General features: G+C 34.1%; 1 protein-coding gene across 1 annotated transcript; it reads right to left on the bottom strand.

Annotated features, from left to right (window-relative positions):
- Positions 1 to 1445: 1445 nt before the first annotated feature.
- LOC130972999 (putative 1-phosphatidylinositol-3-phosphate 5-kinase FAB1C) lies at positions 1446 to 10104 on the bottom strand. Its single transcript, XM_057897362.1, has 11 exons — positions 8480 to 10104; positions 6748 to 7545; positions 6507 to 6660; positions 6073 to 6417; positions 5248 to 5976; positions 4831 to 5162; positions 4604 to 4727; positions 4286 to 4456; positions 2672 to 4183; positions 2304 to 2570; positions 1446 to 1919 (listed from the first exon to the last, which is right to left on the bottom strand). Exons 1-11 carry the CDS (start codon positions 9067 to 9069, stop codon positions 1665 to 1667), a joined length of 5277 nt encoding a protein of 1758 aa, XP_057753345.1. The 5' UTR covers positions 9070 to 10104; the 3' UTR covers positions 1446 to 1664.
- Positions 10105 to 22510: the final 12406 nt, after the last annotated feature.

The following is a 22510-nucleotide window of genomic DNA, read 5'->3' as shown; positions in this document are numbered from 1 at the left end:
GCTGACTATTTGCTTTTAAATTATCCAAGGCGTCCAAATTTGAATAGCATTTTCTTTTTCTTATATCAACAAGCAAGAAAAATAAATAAATAAATTAAAACATTATAGTGGTTCGAAAAGGACGAGCTCATGTGCAAGTCTATATATATAAGGAAACTGTGAAAAACGTTGCCTTCCACAGGCACAAAAGTTGAATTTTCATATAAGTTCATTAATGCCCATGAAATATTTGTCTCTATTAATCTTGTAGAGCTTTTAATTTTACATAATTATTTAATTATTTTTTTCAGATAAATTATTCACGTAATTAATACAAATAATGATTATTTTTGTTAATATAATATTACATAATTAAATATAATTATAAAACTATTTTACACTGGAAAAACACCAAAATCAAATTCAACCTTTTATTCGATTAGATAAATCAATTTCTATGCTAGATTATCACATTAGAGGGTAATGAAGCTTGCTTACACATGGAAAGACTTAGGTGAAAAATTTTACAAATTTTAGACACCTTTATAATTTTTTTTCAAATAACTATAAAGATTGACTTGAGTAAATTTATCAATTTCTAACGAAGAATCTGGCGTAATGACTAAATTGTTTAATTGAATAAAAGGTTGGAATCTGATTCAATAATTTAAATTGGTTAAAATTTAGGTATTTGACTAAAAATGTTAGAGACTAAAGATTAATTTAGGGGTATTGCCTCAAATTATATTCTAGATGGAGCATGTGCAAAAAAAGTGAAGAAATGTTATCATTCAAAGAACGCCAACGGCCAATGTATAAGGCAACCTCATAATCAAAATAGTTTAATAGTTTAATTAACTTATATTATAGTATCAACTATCCACTTTTCATTCTTTAGAATTGTGGGGAGAATGGAGACTGCAGAGTAAAATAAGATCAAAAGTCCGAATTGGATGCAATGCGGTCAATAGCAGCAATTATGTAATGAAATATAAGTCAGAATTAAACACACATTTAAAATTAGTACTCATGCTTACCATAGTTAGATATGAACTTTTAGTTACCTTGACAATAAAATATGAATCCTCTCCATTTTTTTCCTCAATTATTTAGTAAAGTACAATCTCTTATTACACTTTTCAAAATAAAACCAAAATATATATATATATATATAAATAAATATTAAATAATAAAAAATTACAGTTTATTAAATAATTAAAAAAATTGAGAGATCTGAGATCCACTCATGGAATAATGATGAAATATGGTTATAAGTTAGGACAGGTTGCATTTAAGATTTCTTACCATCAATAACCATTTATTATTTGGAAGACTTTGCTACTCTAAAACGTAATATACTATCTCAACTAAATCAAAACGAGATAGGAATCCAATTGCAGAGTATGACACGACAAAATAAAAATAAGGCAGCATGTATAAGAAGAGGAAAGTAAATACTCTTAAGAGATATCATGTCATTATAGACATTAATCAAATTATTCATATATAATTATTGTAGCATTCACATTTTGTATTGGTATACCAATTCAAGAAAAGAAAATAAAAAAGAAATTGCAAAACAAAGCTAAGAGTGTCCAAAGTCACTAATGCTTCCTTTGCCCTAACCACCGTTTGTGTGTTAGGAAAAGAATGTGAAACAACAATAATATTATACAACCTAGCTTTCAAGATGACCACTGCTCCGGTAAGGTGAGGAAGTATGTCGTCATGGCCTTCCGGAACCTCTTCTTGTATTGTTTCGGTGAGACTATGGTTGGGGCAGCGTTCTTCGGACCGCCAAGGATTCCAGAAGCCTTAACCCATGTCTCTAAATGCTTGTCCCAAGTGTACTGTCTCATGAAGTCAATGATCCCGAGAACCAGCTCCTTGCGCTCGTCGTCCACCCCGACCAGCAACGAATAGTCCATAACATCAACAGACTGATGATCAACAAGATTGGGAGGAACTAGTGTTACAAAAAGAGTCATAATTGCTACAACTAAATAAAATAAAGATGGACTTGGCTTGAAATAGATTAGTTGAAGTCCAATAAAGATAGATTCATAAAAAGTAGTGTCGCTATTAACCCTTAAAAATACAATCATGCTAGATATACACTAAAAATCAGCCACCAAAATCAACCATTAGTGTAGAATACACATTGAAATACGAAATTCACATTGAAAATAAGTTGAACTACAAATTTATTTATACACAAATCCATGGTGGCTGTTTTTTATGTGTACGATAACATTATTTGTCAAAAATATGCTAGTTGTAGCCTTCAACCATTAGGAGGTGATTTGGAAGATAAAAAAGCTTACTGCTAAAAAGGATGTGTCGTTCCATACGGCTCTCTCGAGTCTTCGCTTAGCCCTACTACCAAGAAATATGGGTTTCGTCCTCAATGCTTCTAACAGGTTCATGTCCAGCATCACTTTGTTAGTGCCTGTTGTATCTGGATTGTACCTAGATCTTTCTGACCCTTTCAGATCATATACCCTGGATATCTTTCTGTTGTAAAAGAGATTCTCCATTATCATTACATCTATCCTGGTTTCTTTCCCACCTTTAGGGTATTTGATAGTGACCTGAAAAGCCAACCAAGATAAAACTATAAGCATAGAAGTTTCCAGTTACAAATAACTCTGAAGCTCGCACATGAAAACCAAAGAATGGGCTGAGCTCTCACCTGATATAAACCAAGAATTTTGGCAAGGCAAGTCGGCCCTCCCGGGTTCAAGGAATCCATAAGGTATTTGAAGTATTGCGGAGCGAATTCCTCGAAAGAATCCAATTCTGTCTTCGTGACTTGTTTAATAATGAACCTTTCGTCCAACGACTTGGCGAAGTATACATTACTTTTCCCTCCTTGTGCTCTCCATCTCTGGCAACGACTCAAAGATCTCACGAAATCAACTTCATTGGAGCAGCACTTTTTCCTAAGTGCTTCGAACTGCTTCGCAAAATAGCAAGTGACAGAAAAATTCACTCTACCTCCAGCACCCAAAGAGTCATCACCAAAAGAAATCTGAAAGTGTGAAGATTTCTTGGGGTCCCGGATAAGAGAACCAAGGGAAGATGTAGCATCTTCGGACATATAACTAGCATAATTGATATAATCCAAGTCCAGAGAACCCCATGCATTAAAGCTAGATGTAGCCAAATCTTCTCTGCTTTTCTCGCGAGCAGCAGTCAAGCTAGCATCTTGCAGGTCTGACTTCCCGGAAACCCAATCTTCATGTTCCTTAGAGCTAAGAGCATAGGATATTATGCTAGAGTATTCATTGTCATAAACAGCAATAACTCTGTCACCATTATGTGTTTGGGGAAGCAGCAACCGAGCACCTTCGGCTATGTGAGAACACGAGGAGATGAATGATGGTGTGGCGCTCAGTATCAAATTTAGCCTCTGTGCCTCCCACGGCAACATTTGAAAGTAACTTTGAAAAACATTAGAGACAGGGTCCCTAACCATATTCTTGTATTCTCCGGAAGCATGAAAAGATCTGAGTGTTGATAAATGTAATGAGGAGGGCAAGACTTTCTTGATTCTTTCCTGGACTCTTAATGCTGAATCAAAAGAATGAACTCTGATTGGTTGCATCAACCTTCTAAAAGGAGGGTTATCATTTGGAAAAGAATGCCGAACAGATCCTGCTGGTAAAACACTGGATTGTGCTGTATGAAGTGGTTCAACTTTTGTATGAGGTTGCTCGGTTCCTGTCCCAGTCCACGCAGAATCTATTTTCTCAGAAAGATTGGATTCCCTGTGCGGAAAGCACTCAGATAATGCTCTGTTGACAACAACTTCACCATCCGAGTGTGTTTCCTCTTCATCACGATGGCATGTTAATGCTTCAGAAGTACAAGGTCCAAGTGAGTCATCAGGTTCTCCAACCATATGAACTTCATCGGGCTCATGCAATTTTAAAGGCCGATGATTATCTTGCTGAGACACATTATCCACATTCCGATCCTTGTGAAACGAATCAATGCTTGGTTCTTTTACCTCTGGGCATGATTCATTTTCCTGTTTACCCTTGAAACGACGACTTCTTTTGATATGAGAGTCCAACGAGTATAATCGGTGATCCCAGACATATGAACCAATTAGAAGTGAACGTCTCAAGCGATTTAGTTCAAGAATGTCTACAGCCATCTTCCCCGGTAGCGGAGTCTCTAAAGTTGATAGTAGCACATTCTATATTATAAGAACAGAAGAGGAAGTTAGAGAAAAAGTACATGCATCAATAAAATGTATTAACAAAGAGATTTGGCGCCAGATATCAATTAATTTCCTCACGTGATAATCTTTTCTATCTCTTTGAAGCATATCTTTCAGCTCCAGTATGTTATGATGAATTTCGCACGTATCTGACAGCTCATTTCCCATGCCATGAGAGGTAACACTTCTTTCAAGCCGATCAAGTGCATCCGATATCTCCACATACAATGTTTCCACTTTCCGAAAAAGCTGTACAGAAGGACGAAAAAAGAAAGGTTAAAATTTTCATATCAAAGGGTAGATCAACTATAACTTACAATTAACCAAGATTATATATTTCAGCACCACTTTTAAAGTAGTACTGCAAATATTGGTAGTAGGCTTTTCAAATATCACCTCTCCTGCCTCCTTTCTAGTCCAGTCCTCTTGATTGTGGCCGAATTCTAACACAGATGGGGGCAGATGGACAGATAGAATATCAATAGGGGAATACCGGAAGAAAGCAACCATACTCCCATACCTGTTAAATTTGGTTGTTCATCAACTTTCTAGTATTAATAACCAAAATAAGTAACATACATAAAAAGAATTGTCAATTAGAGATTCTTGTATGGATGACTTACCCGTAAAAACGGAGGCAGTCCCTCTGCAAAGAATGTCCACAGGTTGCAACCCGATTAGCAGTTGCATGGTTTGAAAAGCTAAGTTCCAGAAACTTTCCAAAAGACAACCCCCAAGCAGCATCTGACATAACAACTCTGCGAGTTGCTGGTGGAACTCCATCTACGAGAGGACACCTGAGACATCGGTGCCACATCCAAATCTTACCATCTTTTTCCCCTGGTAATTTCACCGAGGGAAGGCGCCTCACATTGATTGTAAGATTTCCCTGTTGGTGTGTAAAACAAAGGACGTGTGCATCTGCTGGCTCTTTACAAAACTGGCAGCAAGATGTCTGAAAGAAATGCAATTTACTTATTATTTCATTCATAAATAACATGGAACTATTGAAAGTAGCAGGAAAAACAAGCATGACTAACCAGATCAAAGAGATCATCACGAAGATACCTCCCAAGTGGCTTATCAAAAGAGCCATAGAATTTTATGCGCAGCAACCTATTGCGTTCACATACCGTCCCTTTTGATACACAATGACTGGAGAAGTACACCAATATGCTCTGATTACTCTCTGTGGCAGAAAAGTATTCACCTGAGAACTCGTCCTCATTAACCTTGTCTCTTGTCATGTCAACAACTTCACCATGCTCCCTCTCCTCTTGAACCATGGTTTCTTGCAATTCTTCTTGCGAAAGGTCCCTTGTGCTGAACAAAGTGTCCCCCTCCAATTCATTACAATTATTCAAATAGTCTGGTCGCGCAGTCAGATTAGAAGTTAAATTACTACAGCATGAATCTGAGAGTACATTCTCAGTACTACTATAATCCACCATGGTGCTTGTGTATGAATGAAAATTATGGTCATCAAGATGCTTTGATGGTGAGTCCAAACTTCCAAGCTTTTTAGAATCAAGATCAGCATCAGCCTCCGAGTGGCACATGCTTGAAGGGAGTGAGTTAGAAATATCAGCATCAATTGCTGCAATCTCAGGCATGTCCATTGAGTGCTTTACTATCATTTTGGGAAGGGTAGCACCTTCATCAGCAAGGAATGAGGTCTCAAGAGATAAATGATAAGCTGCAAAAACTGCAAATTGCACAGCATGTTTAATTTTCTTTAGATCTGCACGGTTCGTTCCCTTCAGTAAAACCTACAAGAACCAAAATCAAAATTAGATTGCATTGCACACAACCATGCCATCCTGTGATTTTACAAAACAAGGAGACATAAAAAAAATGGAACTTACAGTACATCCCAATCGCCGAGGACAACCTTCAAAAAACATCAATGTTTTGGATGGCTTCTTTTGAAAATTAGTAGCAGTCTCATGATCTTCAACCATTTTGTCTAAGCGGAACAGATCACAGTGCCCCACTCGTGCTTTGGATAAACTATCCACTGATGGAGTGATATGAGCACCAGTGCAGCGAGCTATTCGCTCGAGCAAAGGCCTTTTAACATTCAACACCAGGGAGATTTCCTTTGCTAGCAAATATTGTTGAGCACATGAAGCTACACTTCTTTCTACCAGCAAAACATTTGGTCGAAGAGCTTCAATTTTCGAAATTATCATCTTGAGATGATCATTTTCCTGCCCACAATCACAAAATTCATAAGTTCTTTCAAGGGAGAAAATTTTAACAGGGAGAAAAATAATCCATACAGAAATAAAGAACGCACCTGCTGCAACAATGTATCAAAAGAAGCAAGTTGATTCGGAACCTTCTGATACTCCAGTGCTCCTGCTAAAAGGAGCAGCCTAGGCTTTTTGTATTGAGAGGTCATGCGCTTATGCTTAATATTTTTTGTACAAACAACTCCTTTTATAAGGGTGCTGCAAAATAGAAGTCAACAATTTAGTGGTTAATCACAAAAGATGTGCTTATCCACATCATATATAGGCAAAATTAGAACACATTACCTCTCACTCGGGCTTCCAGATGCTACACATTTGACCTTTACATAATCGCCAGGATCCATACTGCCGCCTCGGCTAGTATCTGGTCTGACAAAGTTAGCAGCCTGCCACGCAATCGTTGCCACTATGTCAAGCCAGTCCTCAGGATCATTTTCCTTACCAAGTTTAATTCCCTCTCCTTGTAAAAGCTGTGAAACAAGAGCTCTAAAATGCCCCTGTATGACAGCTTTTAAAGGTTCTTTATTTCCCTCATTTTGCTTCTCCTTTGTGGGAAATATGTTAGATAAACTGCTACTGGATGAGAAGATGGCACCAGAGTCACCAATATCATCATCCTCATCGTCGTATGCGAAAAAATTGCTTTCGGCATCGTCATTTTCATCTTCAGGTGCTGGCGGGAACCAGATAAGACCGTTGTTTTCAAAATCCAATGGCCTCTGTGAATTCTCATTCTGATTCCAGAAAATTGACAAGTCATCAGAAAAATAAGCAGTATTATATGCATAATCAGTCCCTTGTTCAGGCTTTCTTAATACAGCCGTGCTTTGTTGACTAAAGGGACCATCATGTTGCGAGCCAGGGATTTTCTCTTGCCCCTTCTGTACAAGGAGCCCAACCCGACTAGAAGTAAAATCATTCCTAGAAGGGCTATCTGAAGGACTTGACCCCACAGAATTATAGTTGTAAGTGTCATGTCTAGCACTAAAGCTACTTGAATCTATATCTGAATAATTGTCACAATATGTACGTGATCGCCTATGAAAGTGCTTGGCAGAATCCTCAATCTCTTCTTCATCACTCCTACATTTATATACAAACATGTCAATAATTGTGGAATCAAGTTTTGTCAAAGGGGTTTTCTAGTTGCATCAAAAGATCATTACATCACCTATGCAAGGATCATCGATGAGAGCTTGTAGAAGGTTTAAAATAAATTATAGATGATTAATTTTCTAACAATCTGAGGCAGAACTCAATAATTCAAAGGTAATGAGCTTTTATGTGAGCAAACTTTTTCTTATGACAAGTTGCAAGAATTTTAATGAAATTCCGAAAATACAGATAACACCAAGTAACTTCCTCAACCAAATATTGAACTAAAACCAGATCCATGAAACTTACATAAAGTTTTTGCATAAGGATGTGGGCAATGAAAATGTGATGTGCTTTATGATATAAAAATGATGTCAGAATTATTTCATCCTTGTTAATATATGATGCACCTAATATATAACTTTAGCTGTTGTGACATAGATGGATCTTATGGATTTTTTTTTTTTCAGTTAAATTGTTGGTTATCAAGTTTTATTATAAAAAAAATCGATTAATTTAATTTAATATGGTCAAAGTTCTACATAAGGAGCAATAATCTTTTAATAAATCCATTTTCTATTTCTGAAGTTTGAATTTTAAATCTTACATCAAGACACTGAAATACCTATTATTCTGATCGAATTCGTTTTTTTTTTCCAACATACTCAGGCACATGAAACCGAAACCAATATAAAATCAAATTTATACACATGCTATCTTTTGGCATCTACAAGCAGAACATCACATCATCAACTAATCTAGAATCGGAAGCAGCACTCAACACTTCAAATAGTAATGAGCTTTTATGTGAGCAAACATTTTCTTATGACAAATTGCAAGAATTATAATGAAATTGCGAAAATACATAAAACCATGTAACTTCCACTTCCTCAAACAAATATTGAATTATGAGTATGAGTACCTGATGGTAGATTGATGAATTGATACCGAAGATGCTAGAGTACCAGACGAGCTCATCCTCCTTGTCATGGATTGAGGATAATAACCACAGTCATGGTCATGGAGATATCTTTCAAAGTGATTTCCCTGATTCAACTCAGTATTGATTGGAGAACTAATTCTCTCACTCTCAACACTAAAACATGGCGAAGGTGGCTCAGGACTCTGTCTTGGACTCTCTTGTGGAGAAGCTGAAGGATGCACTTTCTCACTATACTTCAACACCCTATTACTGTTATTATTATTAGCACCTGAACAGAACTTGCAAGACCTTATGGTGGTTTCCCCGAATCCATTGTTGCCAGATTCAGCATTCGGAACAAGATCATAACCCCGGACGCATTTGGCACACAACCACCGGCCACAACTCTTGCAATTGTACTTCTGCTGTGCAATTTCAGTGAGGTTTCTATTGCACTCGCAACACATTTTGCAGCCACTGTTGAGCATATCAAATTTCTCAGACAAACAAGACAAATCACTTCCTCCCCAAGAAACCCAATTCCTAAGCTTTTCTATTAGATCTAGTAGAGAACTGTCAGGTATTCCCATATAAAGATGCAATGACCCACATAGAACAAAGCCACTGCCTCCACAACCAACCCAAAAAAAATTTAAAAAAATTCCTCCTATAAGGATTAATTCTTTCTCTTTCTCACAAAACCAAAATTAACAATAAAAAAAATTCCTATCCTTCGGCACCAGAACACTGATCACTAGAATTTGTCCAAAAAATGAAGAAATTTAAGTGAAGAGTATTGGTAACAAGAAAAGAAAAAAAGACCCACGTAAAATTTGGGGGTTGATTGGGATTGTTTTTATGTTTAATTCTAATCAAAATAAAAATGGTTTCTTTTTTGTTTGATTTATCTTTTTTTTTTTTCTTTCTTTGTTTTCCTTTTTTGGTGATTGCAAATCCTCCTGGGAATCAAATAATATCAAAGGAGGAATCGACAACTATAGCAAACGCAAATCTAGGACTCACCAATCTAACACACTATTTACACCCAAAATCCTACCAACAACATACCAAGACAGAACTTAGAATCCGAACACCCCTCCCCCCCTCCTTTTTTCCTTCTCCCACAAACCCACTGAGAAAAAGAACGAAACTTTGAAATGCAAGCCTCACCCCAGAAAACTTAACCGATCCCTGAATCATCAACAATGCACTGTGTAGAAACCGCTTCAAGCATTAGCACCCAGAAGCCAAAATAACAAAATTAGGAAGACCCTTATCAGAAAACCTCTTTATCTTTATGCTCTGAACAAAAAGGTGATGTCTTTGAGAACCCTTCAAATCAGATTAGTAACAAGAAGAAGAAGAAGAAGAAGAAGAAATAGAAAAACAGAAAGAAGGAAGAAACTTTAAATGATAGGAAGAATTAGAATGAAAAGGAGGAAGAGAAGAAGTACGGAGAAGGTTCCCTTTCTACCGGAGTTGCAGGCTCGCATCTCAAACAACAACACTTCCTTGTTACCCATCTTTTCTTTCTTCCACCCTCTCTCTCTCTCTCCTTTCTTTTTTTCCCCTTTCTCTTTCTTCTTCTTTTCTTTTTCTTTTCTTTTCCTTTTCTTCTCTCAGTCCTCGCCACCTTATTATTATTATTATTTTATTTATTCATTTTTCTTGTAAGGAAAACCCAATATATTCGTTACTTTCTCACACCTCTCTCCTCTCCATCTTATTACCAAAAATACAATTATAATAATTGATAATTAATGATTCCTTGTCAGATGTTATTAAGTCTAATTGAGTTCTATAATGGTATCTCCTTTCCTATTGGCTTCAGCCTCATGCTTATTGCATAGTGTGTCTTTGGACTAACATTTGTAAACAGAAATTTATATAAAATTGATTTTACAAAATTAGCTTTGATTAAAAATGAATTAATATTAACATGATTTATATTTAGTTATTTTTATTTAAAATAAATTATAATAAATTAAGTATTATTTAAATTACATTATTTAAATCACTTTTAGATATAAAATTATAAAAAATATAAATTTAAATAATTATTTTATATTAGATATTTAAATAAATTTTAATATATTTTTTAATATTTTTAGTATTTTTTAATATTTTAATAAAATTAATAAAATCATAATATAGATTAAAAAAATATTCCATATAAAAAAGAATAACAATAACAATACAAAAATTCATATAAACAAAAAATAATAAAATTTTTATAAAAAATAATAATATGTATAAGAGAGTATTAGAGAAAAAATATTATAAAAAAATAACAAATATATGAATAATGAAACATATAATTAGTACATATAAAATAAATTTTAATTCAAGGTAAAAAAGTGAATACAAAACTAGAATTATAATTTTTGATAAATATGAATTGAATGGTAAGAATTCGAATTCTCAAAACTTATTTAGACAAATAAATAAGTCCATCACTCTATTAATTCAAGTTAGTTGCTTAATTTAAAAATTTAAATAGTTTTATGAATACATAAACTTTTTTATTTTTATATATACAATAAAATATTACTAAAAATTATAATTTATTTTCTTAATTATCCTCTAATTCTAATATTTTTTAGTGTTTTTAAAATACCAATATCTTAAATTATATAATAGAAACTTTAATAAATAAATAAATTGATTATTTTGTTTGGTTTTTTTTATCATAATATGTTTTAGGAACATATTTAAAAAGTATTATAAAAATAATATTGATCAAAAAATTTTAAAAATTAATTTTTTTATATTTTTAATATATTAAATAATATAAAAAAATTAAAATATTTTCTTAAAATGTAATTTAATTAAATTCTATTTTTATATATGTGTGATTATTTTAAGAGGAGGTTGCTTGTTTATACCCGTCTGCAAGAATTGTATTCCTGTTCATTGGTCAGCATCAGTATGTAGACCACGGGCAGGACACTTTCTAAGCACTTTTAAATTGATAGTGAAGTACACAATATATAAAATTCAAATAACAAGTACGTGTGCCATGGTAATAAAATAACATATGAAAAGAACTTCAAATTAAAATAGTAGTTGTAATTTCATAATGCTTTTTATATTTATGATTAGTAATTTTATAATGCTTTTTATAATACATCATTAGAGCCTTAAAATGTAAAATCGAGTCTATTACCCTGTCTTTATTTTTAATATTTTTGTTTCCATAAATGAAAACATATTATATATACAATAAAACTAATCAAGTTAATTTATATATATATATATATATATATATTGTTTTTACATACACTAATTTACATATTTTTAATATATATATTATATTTATCGTATATTAATGCTGATTTATTTATTAAATTTTTGTGTACACGTCAAATGGTTATAGAAGAAACAATGAAACTAATAAATTTATTTTCTTTTTTAAAAATGAAAAGCTAAATAATTAATGAGATATAAAATTAGATTAAGATATAATATTAGATGAAAATACGCATAGTAATGTTTGTTATAAAAAATTTATAAATTTAATTATATTTAAAGTTTAACTATTTTTAATATTAAAAATAATAAAATCAATGAATAATAATTTTATTTATTTTTAAAGTATAACAATTACTATTAAAAATAATATATAATTTGTGATTAAATTGAAATATTTATATTAGAATTATATATTTTTAAAGAATTTTTTTAAATAATATTAGTGGTTAAATTTGTAGATATTTTTTTTTGTAATTCATGAGTAAAATTTTTCAAATCTTCTTATTCTTATGTTAGAACCAATTTGAATAAATTCAATCTAGTATGAGATAATTTATGTTTAAATTATTTTTTTATTATCATAGCAAAATAAACTATTATAGAGAATTATTTTTGTTAAAATTTATCCAAAACTATTTTATAATCTACTATCATATTCAATGTTGTAATCAAAATAATATGACCAACGTTATTACTTGTTGAAATTCACAAACATATTTTATCGAAGAAGTTGAATTTATACCTAAAAACTGTTTCATATTTTTAGTTTAAGCATCAACCAAAACAACTAAAAATAAGATTAATGCACAATAACTTATTTTAATTAACTCTTGTAAAATTATAGAAAATATTTGTGCTAAAGTCTTGAATTATCCATATATAAAATAATAAGTATTAATATAGGCCTTTTTATCACAAAATTTTTTTTATTACAATTGAAATAGAAGTGATATTAATTATTCAAAAATCAAAATCAATTTGCCCATCTAGTACTATCACTTTTTCTCCAAAAACCAAAGTTTTATTATGTGTAAAAAAAATCAAGATTTCACTTAAGCATTTATAAGTGCTTTATAACTGTACTTATTAACCAATCAGTCTTTTTTTAAATTATGAGTTTGATTCTCACTAACAATATTACTTAAGCTAATTGAGATATATTTTAAATATAGAATCCTCAATTACATATGGTAGTATTTTGAATGTTAGGTGTCTTTATTCTTCTGTTACGAAGAAATAAAGATGTAATGTCACTTGAATTAAAATTTAGTGTATTTCATTTTTTGAGTAAATTTCAACCGAAATTAAGCTCAAAAAAATATTGTTATCGTATCCCGTAAGCATAAACAAAGCCAAAACCCCTTTTCCACGATACATAATCATAATAACTTTATCAAATGTATGTTATGTGTCATAAAAATCAATGTGATTGACGTTATTCATTTTACCTTGTCCTTCTCAGAATTTAGTTCTCTTAGGTAGTATTTATTTTTAGATGTTGAAACTGAGACTGAGAGACTGAAATTCAATATTGTATTGGGTGATTAAAGATTAGAATGAACTAAAATTTTAGTTCTGAAAAACAAATTTCTAGTCCCTTCAATAACTCTAGAAAGTGAAAACAAAACGGACTGAAATTCTTAGGAATGGTGACAAAAACTTTAGTAACATTTCTTTTAAAAAATACTCTCATTTAACTTTTTAAATTTTAAATCTATTCTCCCTTAATGTCCATATTTATCTTAAAGCAAACATGATACTTAGATATAACTTAGTTTAATACATTTTATACCAAATACAATAAAGATACTTAATTTAAATTTAGTCTCTGTCTTCCAATTTTTGTCTTTTAGTCTCTATCAATCAGTTTTAGTCTCCATTCTAAACACAGTATTATAATTATTATTTTAACTAACAAAGAACTATCCTCTTCATCATTTGCTAAAGACATAAGAAAATAGTCTTTTAAGATTTTGTCACAAGATTATAAAATTTTATCTAAATTAAATAAGTACAACTACTCAATCTCATTATCTCACATAATTATTCTACATATTATATATAATAATGTTAAAATTTAATCAACTTAAAATAATTAATGATTAAACATTTTATACTATAGTTAATAAAACTTATCCTTCATATTTAGTACTATTTTTCATTGATATATGATGAGTTTAAAAAATTCTAAATTTAATTTGATGATGAACAAATATTATTAAAATAATAAATCACAAAATTATTAATTGAATCTTAATTCATACTTGCTTAATTAATAATTTTGTTTGTGCAGATTTTTGTTGGGCCGAAAAGAAAAGAAAAGAACATAAGCCCAATGAAATCAAAATTTCAGCCTTGTGCAATATTGTCATATGAATGTTGGCTGAAGTGTTTTATTAGTTGGGCCAGTTTGAACTATTATTGCTACAAGCCCAATTAAAATCTTTGCTAAATAGACCAAAGCTTGGTCCGAAACTATTAAGCAAAGAAAGCAAAGTTTCATTGCTTCCAACGAATCTTATTTTTCATCATATGATGGAATTCAAATTTTATTAAGGAGAGTTAATGCAGACCTTGGAACAATGAGAGAGAAATTGTAATTGATTTGATTGATTGCCTTAATGAGGCACGCTACCTAAAGCAAAGGGAAGTAATTAATTCATTTTAATTCATCAAATCCATTTGATTGCTTCTCTTTTTTACTCTTTCTACTCTCTCATCTCTCTTCTTCTTCGGTCATATCACAGAGAAAACCATGGAAGCTAAGCCTAGCTACCGAAAGAAAGAAGAAACAAGCAACAAGATCATTGTAATGATGGCATGAAAAAGAAAACAAAAGTATGTTGTGGCTGAGATCTTCACCAAGAATGGTAAGATTTGGTAAAGTAACCTCAAGCTCTCCATACCAAAAATGGATGAAGAAGATCTCAGTCAGCAAGGAGAAGATCCATGGAGGGATGGCTTGTCTCTGATTTCGCTCAACCATCACAGGAGGTAGCTACAGTAGCTACATGATGGAGAAGGCAGAAGTTAGGGCAGATGAAACTGTCATCATCATAACTCATCAAGGGCTAGAAATCCATCTTGGAGTGCAAGGCAAGATGGAAGGCTCGGATTGATGAAGATTGGTGACCAAGAAAGACCCAGAGGTAATTGCATGTTGGTTATTGCATTCGGTTATCTCTTCTCTCTCTCTGGCCGAACCGGTTTGCATGAAGAATAAGAAGTTTGGCTTGGTTCAACACTTCAACCGTGGAGGCTTTCCCTTCTATAAATAAGGGAGAACAGTCAGGACTTGAAGCAAGGAGTGAGAGTGCAAAGCATAGGGTTCTCAGAGCTACCTAAGCTAACAGAAGTTCTTCTCCTTCAATGTATTCCATTTTGTAATTTTCTGTTTATTTTTGTCTGTCTTGAGTCTCATGGAAAAAGGCAAACAGTGAGGTTTGTATGAAAAAGCCATAGAGCGGAAAAAGGCAAAGTGTACAAAATTAAAAGAAAAAGCCATAGACGTCTTTAGAGGTCCTTTGTACATCTGTGTTGTGTATCATGATTCTGTGGGAATCTCCTTGTAAGTTGGGTTAGCACTTTACAGTTGAAAGCTTGGCAGTGACCAAGTCAAGTTCAGGATTGGGTTTAGATTCTGGACTTGTCCCGGATGGGAAGGGTAGTTCCTAGGGAGAATTGGTGAATGTAATCAATGATGATTATAGTGAAATTCCATCATTGTTGTGATGGAGACTGGATATAGGCTGCATTGCACTTAGCAGCTGAACCAGGATATATCTTGGTATAATTCTCTCTTTTCTACTCCATTTCTATTTCTGCTGCACAGGAGGTAAAACTGAAAAATATCTCATTCCGGTTTACGAGATAAAAAGAAAAAGTCTCGTGGCTGGGTACGAGACAAAAATAAAAAAGTCTCCAGAAGTTGTTTCAAAGACCAGCAAGTGTTATTAAGTGAAAAAGGGGCTAAGATTCAACCCCACCTTCTCTTAGCCACTCAAAAACCATCAATTGGCATCAGAGCTTGGTCTCAAAGAGATCAAGCTTTGCAGCTTGGAAAAAAGATGCAGATGGCAGAAAACAGTGGCTCTAATCTGGTGTCCTACAATCTGACAGAGGGATAGTCAAGCAACAGACCTCCTCTTTTCAATGGGAAAACTACACCTATTGAAAGGAAAGAATGAAGATTTTTGTGCAAGTAATAGATTACAGACTTTGGAAGATTATCCTGGAGGGTCCTTAATTTCCAACTACCACAAGTGCTGAAGGAGTAGTATATCTTAAACCCGAAGCAAGCTGGACTGAGGAAGACAGAAAGAAAGTGGAGCTCAATGCCAAGGCTGTCAACTTGCTCAACTGTGCTACCAGCTTTGAGGAATACCGACGGGTATCACGATGCACAACGGCGAAGAAAATCTGGGACAAACTTCAAATCACCCATGAAGGAACCACCATAGTGAAGAAGACCCGGATAGATATGTTGAACAAAGAGTATGAAATGTTCGAAATAAAGGAAGGAGAATCTATTGATGAGCTGTTTGAAAGATTCAACATCATCATTGTTGGCTTGGATGCTATGGAAATTACGTATCCTGATTCTGTGCTTGTGAGAAGAGTTTTGAGATGTCTCACTAAAGAGTGGGAAACTAAAGCATTAATCATATCTGAGAGTAGTAGTCTAGATTCCATGACATATGATGACTTGAGAGAAAATTTGCTTGCTTTTGAAAATACTTATTTGAAAAAAGATTCAAAAAAAAAGGAATTACTTTTACATCTATTACTAACCCCCCTGGATGATGAATCCAGTGATAATTCATCTGAAAATGAATTTGTGTTGTTTGCTAAAAAATTCAGGAAAATGGTGAAGTTCAAGGAAAGAGGCAAGGGAAGCAGCTCAAGAAAACAAAAGAAAGATTTCAACAAGGTGACATGCTACAACTGCAAAAAGACTGGGCATTTTAAATCTGATTGCCCTAAATTGAAGAAGGAGGAGAAGCCAAAGAAAGGAAAGAAAAAGGGATTGATGGCTTCATGGGAGGACTTGGAAAATGACTCAGAGGATGATGAAGAATCCGAGACCAAGTCACAACCATGTCTCATGGCAGATCATATTGATCAGGTAATCTTTCACAACCCTAACACTGAAGATCTCCATCTTATGATAGACCACCTTTCTAAAAAAATTAGGTGTTTTCTGCTTGAAAACCAAGATCTTGAGCAACAAATCACCATCTTAAAAGCTGAAAATGGTTTTCTTAAAGATAAACTAAGAGAAGCTGAAACTGCTGTTGAACTTGTTGAAGAAAACAAGCAGTTAAAAGCTCAACTTAGAAGCTGTGAAAGTGATCATTCTATTGTTGCATATGTAAATTGTTTTAAAGAAAATGAAGAGTTGCTGAAAATGATCAAAAATCTTGAAAATGACTTAGCCAAGTTTACTCAAAGTTCCAAAAATTTAAATCAAATTTTGGCTAGCCAAAAACCTTTTTTTGATAAAGCTAGCTTGAGGTTTCATAAAAATTTCAAATCTGTTGAGAAACCTTTGTTTGAAAACATAGCTTCATCTTCTAAAAATACAAGGTTTCAAAACCCAACCTACTTTAACAAAACAGCAACTCCAAAATTTTGTAGACTATGCAATAGGAACGAACACTTTCCCGTTCAATGTTTTCTTGGTGAAAGAATGATTGGTGACAAAGTTTACAAAGTTATTTTTTACTACAATGGATTGGGACATAGGAGATGGTTTAACGTGAAAGGATCCAAGAAGATTTGGATACCTAAGGTCACTTGAGCTCATTTTGTAGGTTTGCCTAGCATCCAAATGGAAGGACAATATGTGGTATATGGACAGCGGATGTTCTAGGCATATGACTGGAAAGGCAACTGATAAACCACTATTTTATGGTTTATATTGTGTTTAATTGTGTGGTTTTATCATGATCCTTACCCACTTATTCATTAATTTAGCATGCATTTATATTTCCTTCCTGATATTATTACATGGTTGAAAACTGCTTCCTAGAGACTTTTTAATTATGCATTTTAGTTCTCCTTTATCCCATTCGATGCCGTGATCTGTGTGTTAAGTGTTTCAGGCTCTATAGGGCATGGATGAGTTGGAGATTGGAAAGGAGGCTAGCAAAAATGGAAGGAACACAAGAAATTAAGGAGATAACCAGCGAGAAGTGACGCGGCCGCATGGCTCACGCGTTCGCGCGAAAGAGGAGAAATCGCAGTGACGTAGCTGCATGGCTCATGCGACCGCGCGGAATGGAAAAGCACAAGGCGTGGACGACGTGAACGCGTGGCAAGGAAAAACGCGAATGACGCGTTCGCATGGACGACGCGATCGCGTGACGTGCGCGATCTGCATAATCTGCAAATTCCGCTGGGGGCGATTTTGGGCCCTATTTTGACCCAGTTCTCGGCCCAGAATAGCAGACTAGAGCCAGAGAACATGCAGAAACCAGAGACACATTCATTCTACACAGTTTTAGTTTTAGATCTAGTTTTTACTCCTCCTCTAGGTTTTTCTCTCTAGACATTCATAGATTTTAGGATTTGATTTTTCTACCACTTTTTGCATTGGGATACTGAGAAGAGTTATTACCTCATCAAGACTTCGTCATTCTAGTTCGTTTTCTTTACTTGGCTTTACTCTTCCATGTCCTTTGCTTTGCTTAATTTTACCATTGGAATATTTTTAGGATTAATTAATACAAGGATTACTTTTATTTTTAATTGATTATTTTTTATTTTTATTTACAATGTCTTTCCTTAATTCCTTTACTTATGTTATGAATTTTGCATCCACAATGAGCGAGTAGTTCCCAAACTTGATGGGGAGTTGATTGAAAGGAACCCTTGAGTTGGAAGGCTTGAAAGAAAGATTGTAATTGGGTTATTGTTGGCTTGCCCTCTAGTCACTAATACCAATCCCTTTTAATTAAGTGGGTTGCAACTTGTGAACGGGCATAGCATCCCAACTTGTTTGACTTTCCCTTACCTAGTAAGAGATACCTAAATAGGATAACCTTTAATTATCAATCAATCTAGAGAGTAATCCAACAATAGCGGGACTTTGATGAGCGGATAATTTATACGCTTTTTGGCATTGTTTTTAGTATGTTTTAGTTAGTTTTTATTATATTTTTATTAGTTTTTAGTTAAAATTCACTTTTCTGGACTTTACTATGAGTTTGTGTGTTTTACTATGATTTCAGGTATTTTCTGGCTGAAATTGAGGGACCTAAGCAAAAATCTGATTCAGAGGCTGAAAAGGACTGTAGATGCTGTTGGATTCTGACCTCCCTGCACTCGAAGTGAATTTTCTGGAGCTACAGAAGCCCAATTGGCGCACTCTCAACGGTGCTGGAAAGTAGACATCCTGGGCTTTCCAGCAATGTTTAATAGTCCATACTTTGCCCGAGATTTGATGGCCCAAACTGGCGTTCCAAATCAGCTCAAAACTGCCTGGCGTTAAATGCCGGAACTGGCACAAGAATGGGAGTTAAACGCCCAAACTGGCGTTTAACTCCAAGAAAAGTCTCTACACGAAAATGCTTCAATGCTCATCCCAAGCACACACCAAGTGGGCCCGGAAGTGAATTTTTATGTCATTTACTCATTTCTGTAAACCCTAGGCTACTAGTTTTCTACATATAGGACCTTTTACTATTGTATTCTCATCTTGGTAGCTATCTTTGAGTAGTTTTATGCTATCTTAGATCATGGGGGCTGGCCTCACGGCCATGTCTAGACCTTGTTCTTATGTATTTTCAACGGTAGAGTTTCTACACACCATAGATTAAGGTGTGGAGCTCTGCTGTACCTCGAGTATTAATGCAATTACTATTGTTCTTCTATTCAATTCAGCTTGTTCTTATTCTAAGATATCACTTGTTCCTCAACTTGATGAATGTGATGATCCGTGACACTCATCATCATTCTCACTTATGAACGTGTGTCTGACAATCACCTCCGTTCTACCTTAGATTGAGTGGATATCTCTTGGATTCCATAACCAGAATCTTCGTGGTATAAGCTAGAATTGATGGCGGCATTCAAGAGAATCCGGAAGGTCTAAACCTTGTCTGTGGTATTCTGAGTAGGATTCAATGATTGAATGACTGTGACGAGCTTCAAACTCCTGAAGGCTGGGCGTTAGTGACAGACGCAAAAGAATCAATGGATTCTATTCTAACCTGATTGAGAATCGACAAATGATTAGCCGTGCCGTGATAGGGTGCGTTGAACATTTTCACTGAGAGGACGGGATTGTAGCCACTGACAACGGTGATGCCCAACATACAGCTTGCCATGGAAAGGAGTAAGAAGGATTGGGTGAAGACAGAAGGAAAGCAGAGAGACGGAAGGGACTGAGCATCTCCATACACTTATCTGAAATTCTCACCAATGAATTACATAAGTATCTCTATCTTTATTTTATGCTTTATTCATATATCATCCATAACCATTTGAATCTGCCTGACTGAGATTTACAAGATGACCATAGCTTGCTTCATACCAACAATCTCCGTGGGATCGACCCTTGCTCGCGTAAGGTTTATTACTTGGACGACCCAGTGCACTTGCTGGTTAGTTGTGCGAAGTTGTGAAATTATGTTTAGACCATGGTATTAAGCACCAAGTTTTTGGAGCCATTACCAGGGACTGTTTGAGTTGTGAAAAGAATGGATCACAATTTCGTGCAACAAGTTTTTGGCGCCGTTGCCGGGGACTGTTTGAGTTGTGAAAAGAATGGATCACAATTTCGTGCAACAAGTTTTTGGCGCCGTTGCCGGGGACTGTTTGAGTTGTGAAAAGAATGGATCACAATTTCGTGCACCAAGTTTTTGGCGCCGTTGCCGGGGATTGTTTCGTGTTTGGACAACTGACGGTTCATCTTGTTGCTTAAATTAGGCATTTTTCAGAGTTCTTAAGAATGAATTCTAGTGTTTCAAGGTGATGTTCTTATCATCACGAAAGCTGATGGATTCTCATCAATTTAGCTCTTGAATGCAATGTCTTGCTGAAGCTTGGCTAGCCATGTCTAATTTCTTTAGACTGAAGCTTTAGACTAACATTGCATGATTCCTGGAATTCTCATTAAGAATTTTGATACCTTTATTTTCTTTTCCACTTAATTTTCGAAAAATCCAAAAAAAAAATTACAAAATCATAAAAAACCAAAAATATTTTATGTTTCTTGTTGAGTCTAGTGTCTCATGTTAAGTTTGGTGTCAATTGCATGTTTCTGTTCTTCTTGCATTCATTCATATGTCTTCATTAATCTTCAAGTTGTTCTTGATGATTTCCTTGTTCTGATCTTTAAATTCTCTTGTCTTGAGTGTTTTGTTGTTTCTCATATGCATTCTCATTTTGTTAGTGTCAGTAGTATACAAATTGCTAAGTTTGGTGTCTCGCATGCATTGTTATTTGATTTTAGTTGCATTTTGATTATTCCTCATTATTAAAAATCCAAAAAATATTTTTGATTTGTGTCTTTTCAAGTTTAACGCCCAAAGGGTAGTGTTTTGGGCGTTAAACGCCAGAATGTGCACCATTCTGGGCGTTTAACGCCAGGATGGCACAAGAGGGAAGATTTTGTTTTCAATTCAAATTTTTTTCAGGTTTTCAAAATTTTTCAAAATCAAATCTTTTTCAAATCATATCTTTTCAATCATATGTTTTCAAAATCAATTTCTTTCCATTTTCAAAGATACTTGCTAACAATTAATGATTTGATTCAGCAATTCAAGTATGTTGCCTTTTCTATTGAGAAAGGTTTAATGTCTGAATCATATCTTTTCTTGTTAGTCAAGTCAATGATTTTCAAAATCAAATCTTTTTTTTAAATTGTTTTTCAAATCATATCTTCTCAATCACATCTTTTTAAAACCATAACTTTTCAATCATATCTTTTTAATCACATCTTTTTCAAAATAGTTTTCAATCATATCTTTTTTATTTCTAATTTCAAAATCTTTTTCAAAAATCACTTGATTTCTTTTCCACTCTTAGTTTTCGAAAATCAATTAGTATTTTTCAAAATATTTTTAAAATCTTTTTAATTTATTTTCGAAAATTTCTTCCCCTCTTCTTACATCCTTCTATTCATGGACTAACATCCCTCCACAATGCACAATTCGAACTCTATCTTTCCTTGATAAGTTCGAATTTTCTACCTCTTCCTTCTATTTTTCTTTTCCTCTGACACCTCAAGGAGTCTCTATACTTTGACATAGAGGATTCCATATTTTCTTGTTCTCTTCTCTTTCATATGAGCAGGAGCAAAGACAAAAGCATTCTTGTTGAGGCTGATCCTGAACCTGAAAGGACCTTGAAGCAAAAGCTAAGAGAAGCTAAGGCACAACTCTCTGTAGAGGACCTAACAGAAATCTTCAAAGAAGAAGAACCCATGGCAGCCGAAAACAACAACAATGCCAACAATGCAAGGAAGGTGCTGGGTGACTTTACTGCACCTACTCCCGACTTCTATAGGAGAAGCATCTCTATCCCTGCCATTGGAGCAAACAGCTTTGAGCTTAAGCCTCAATTAGTTTCTCTGATGCAATAGAATTGCAAGTTCTATGGACTTCCATTGGAAGATTCTCATCAGTTTTTAGCTAAATTCTTGCAAATCTGTGACACTATCAAGACTAATGGGGTTGACCCTGAGGTCTACAGACTTATGCTATTCCCTTTTTCTGTAAGAGACAGAGCTAGGATATGGTTGGACTCACAACCTAAAGAAAGCCTGAACTCTTG

This window comes from Arachis stenosperma, chromosome 4 (genome assembly GCF_014773155.1).
Source record: "Arachis stenosperma cultivar V10309 chromosome 4, arast.V10309.gnm1.PFL2, whole genome shotgun sequence".
Lineage (NCBI taxonomy): Eukaryota > Viridiplantae > Streptophyta > Magnoliopsida > Fabales > Fabaceae > Arachis > Arachis stenosperma.
Note: the sequence above shows the minus strand (reverse complement) of the source record. Positions and strands in the feature narration are given on the sequence as shown.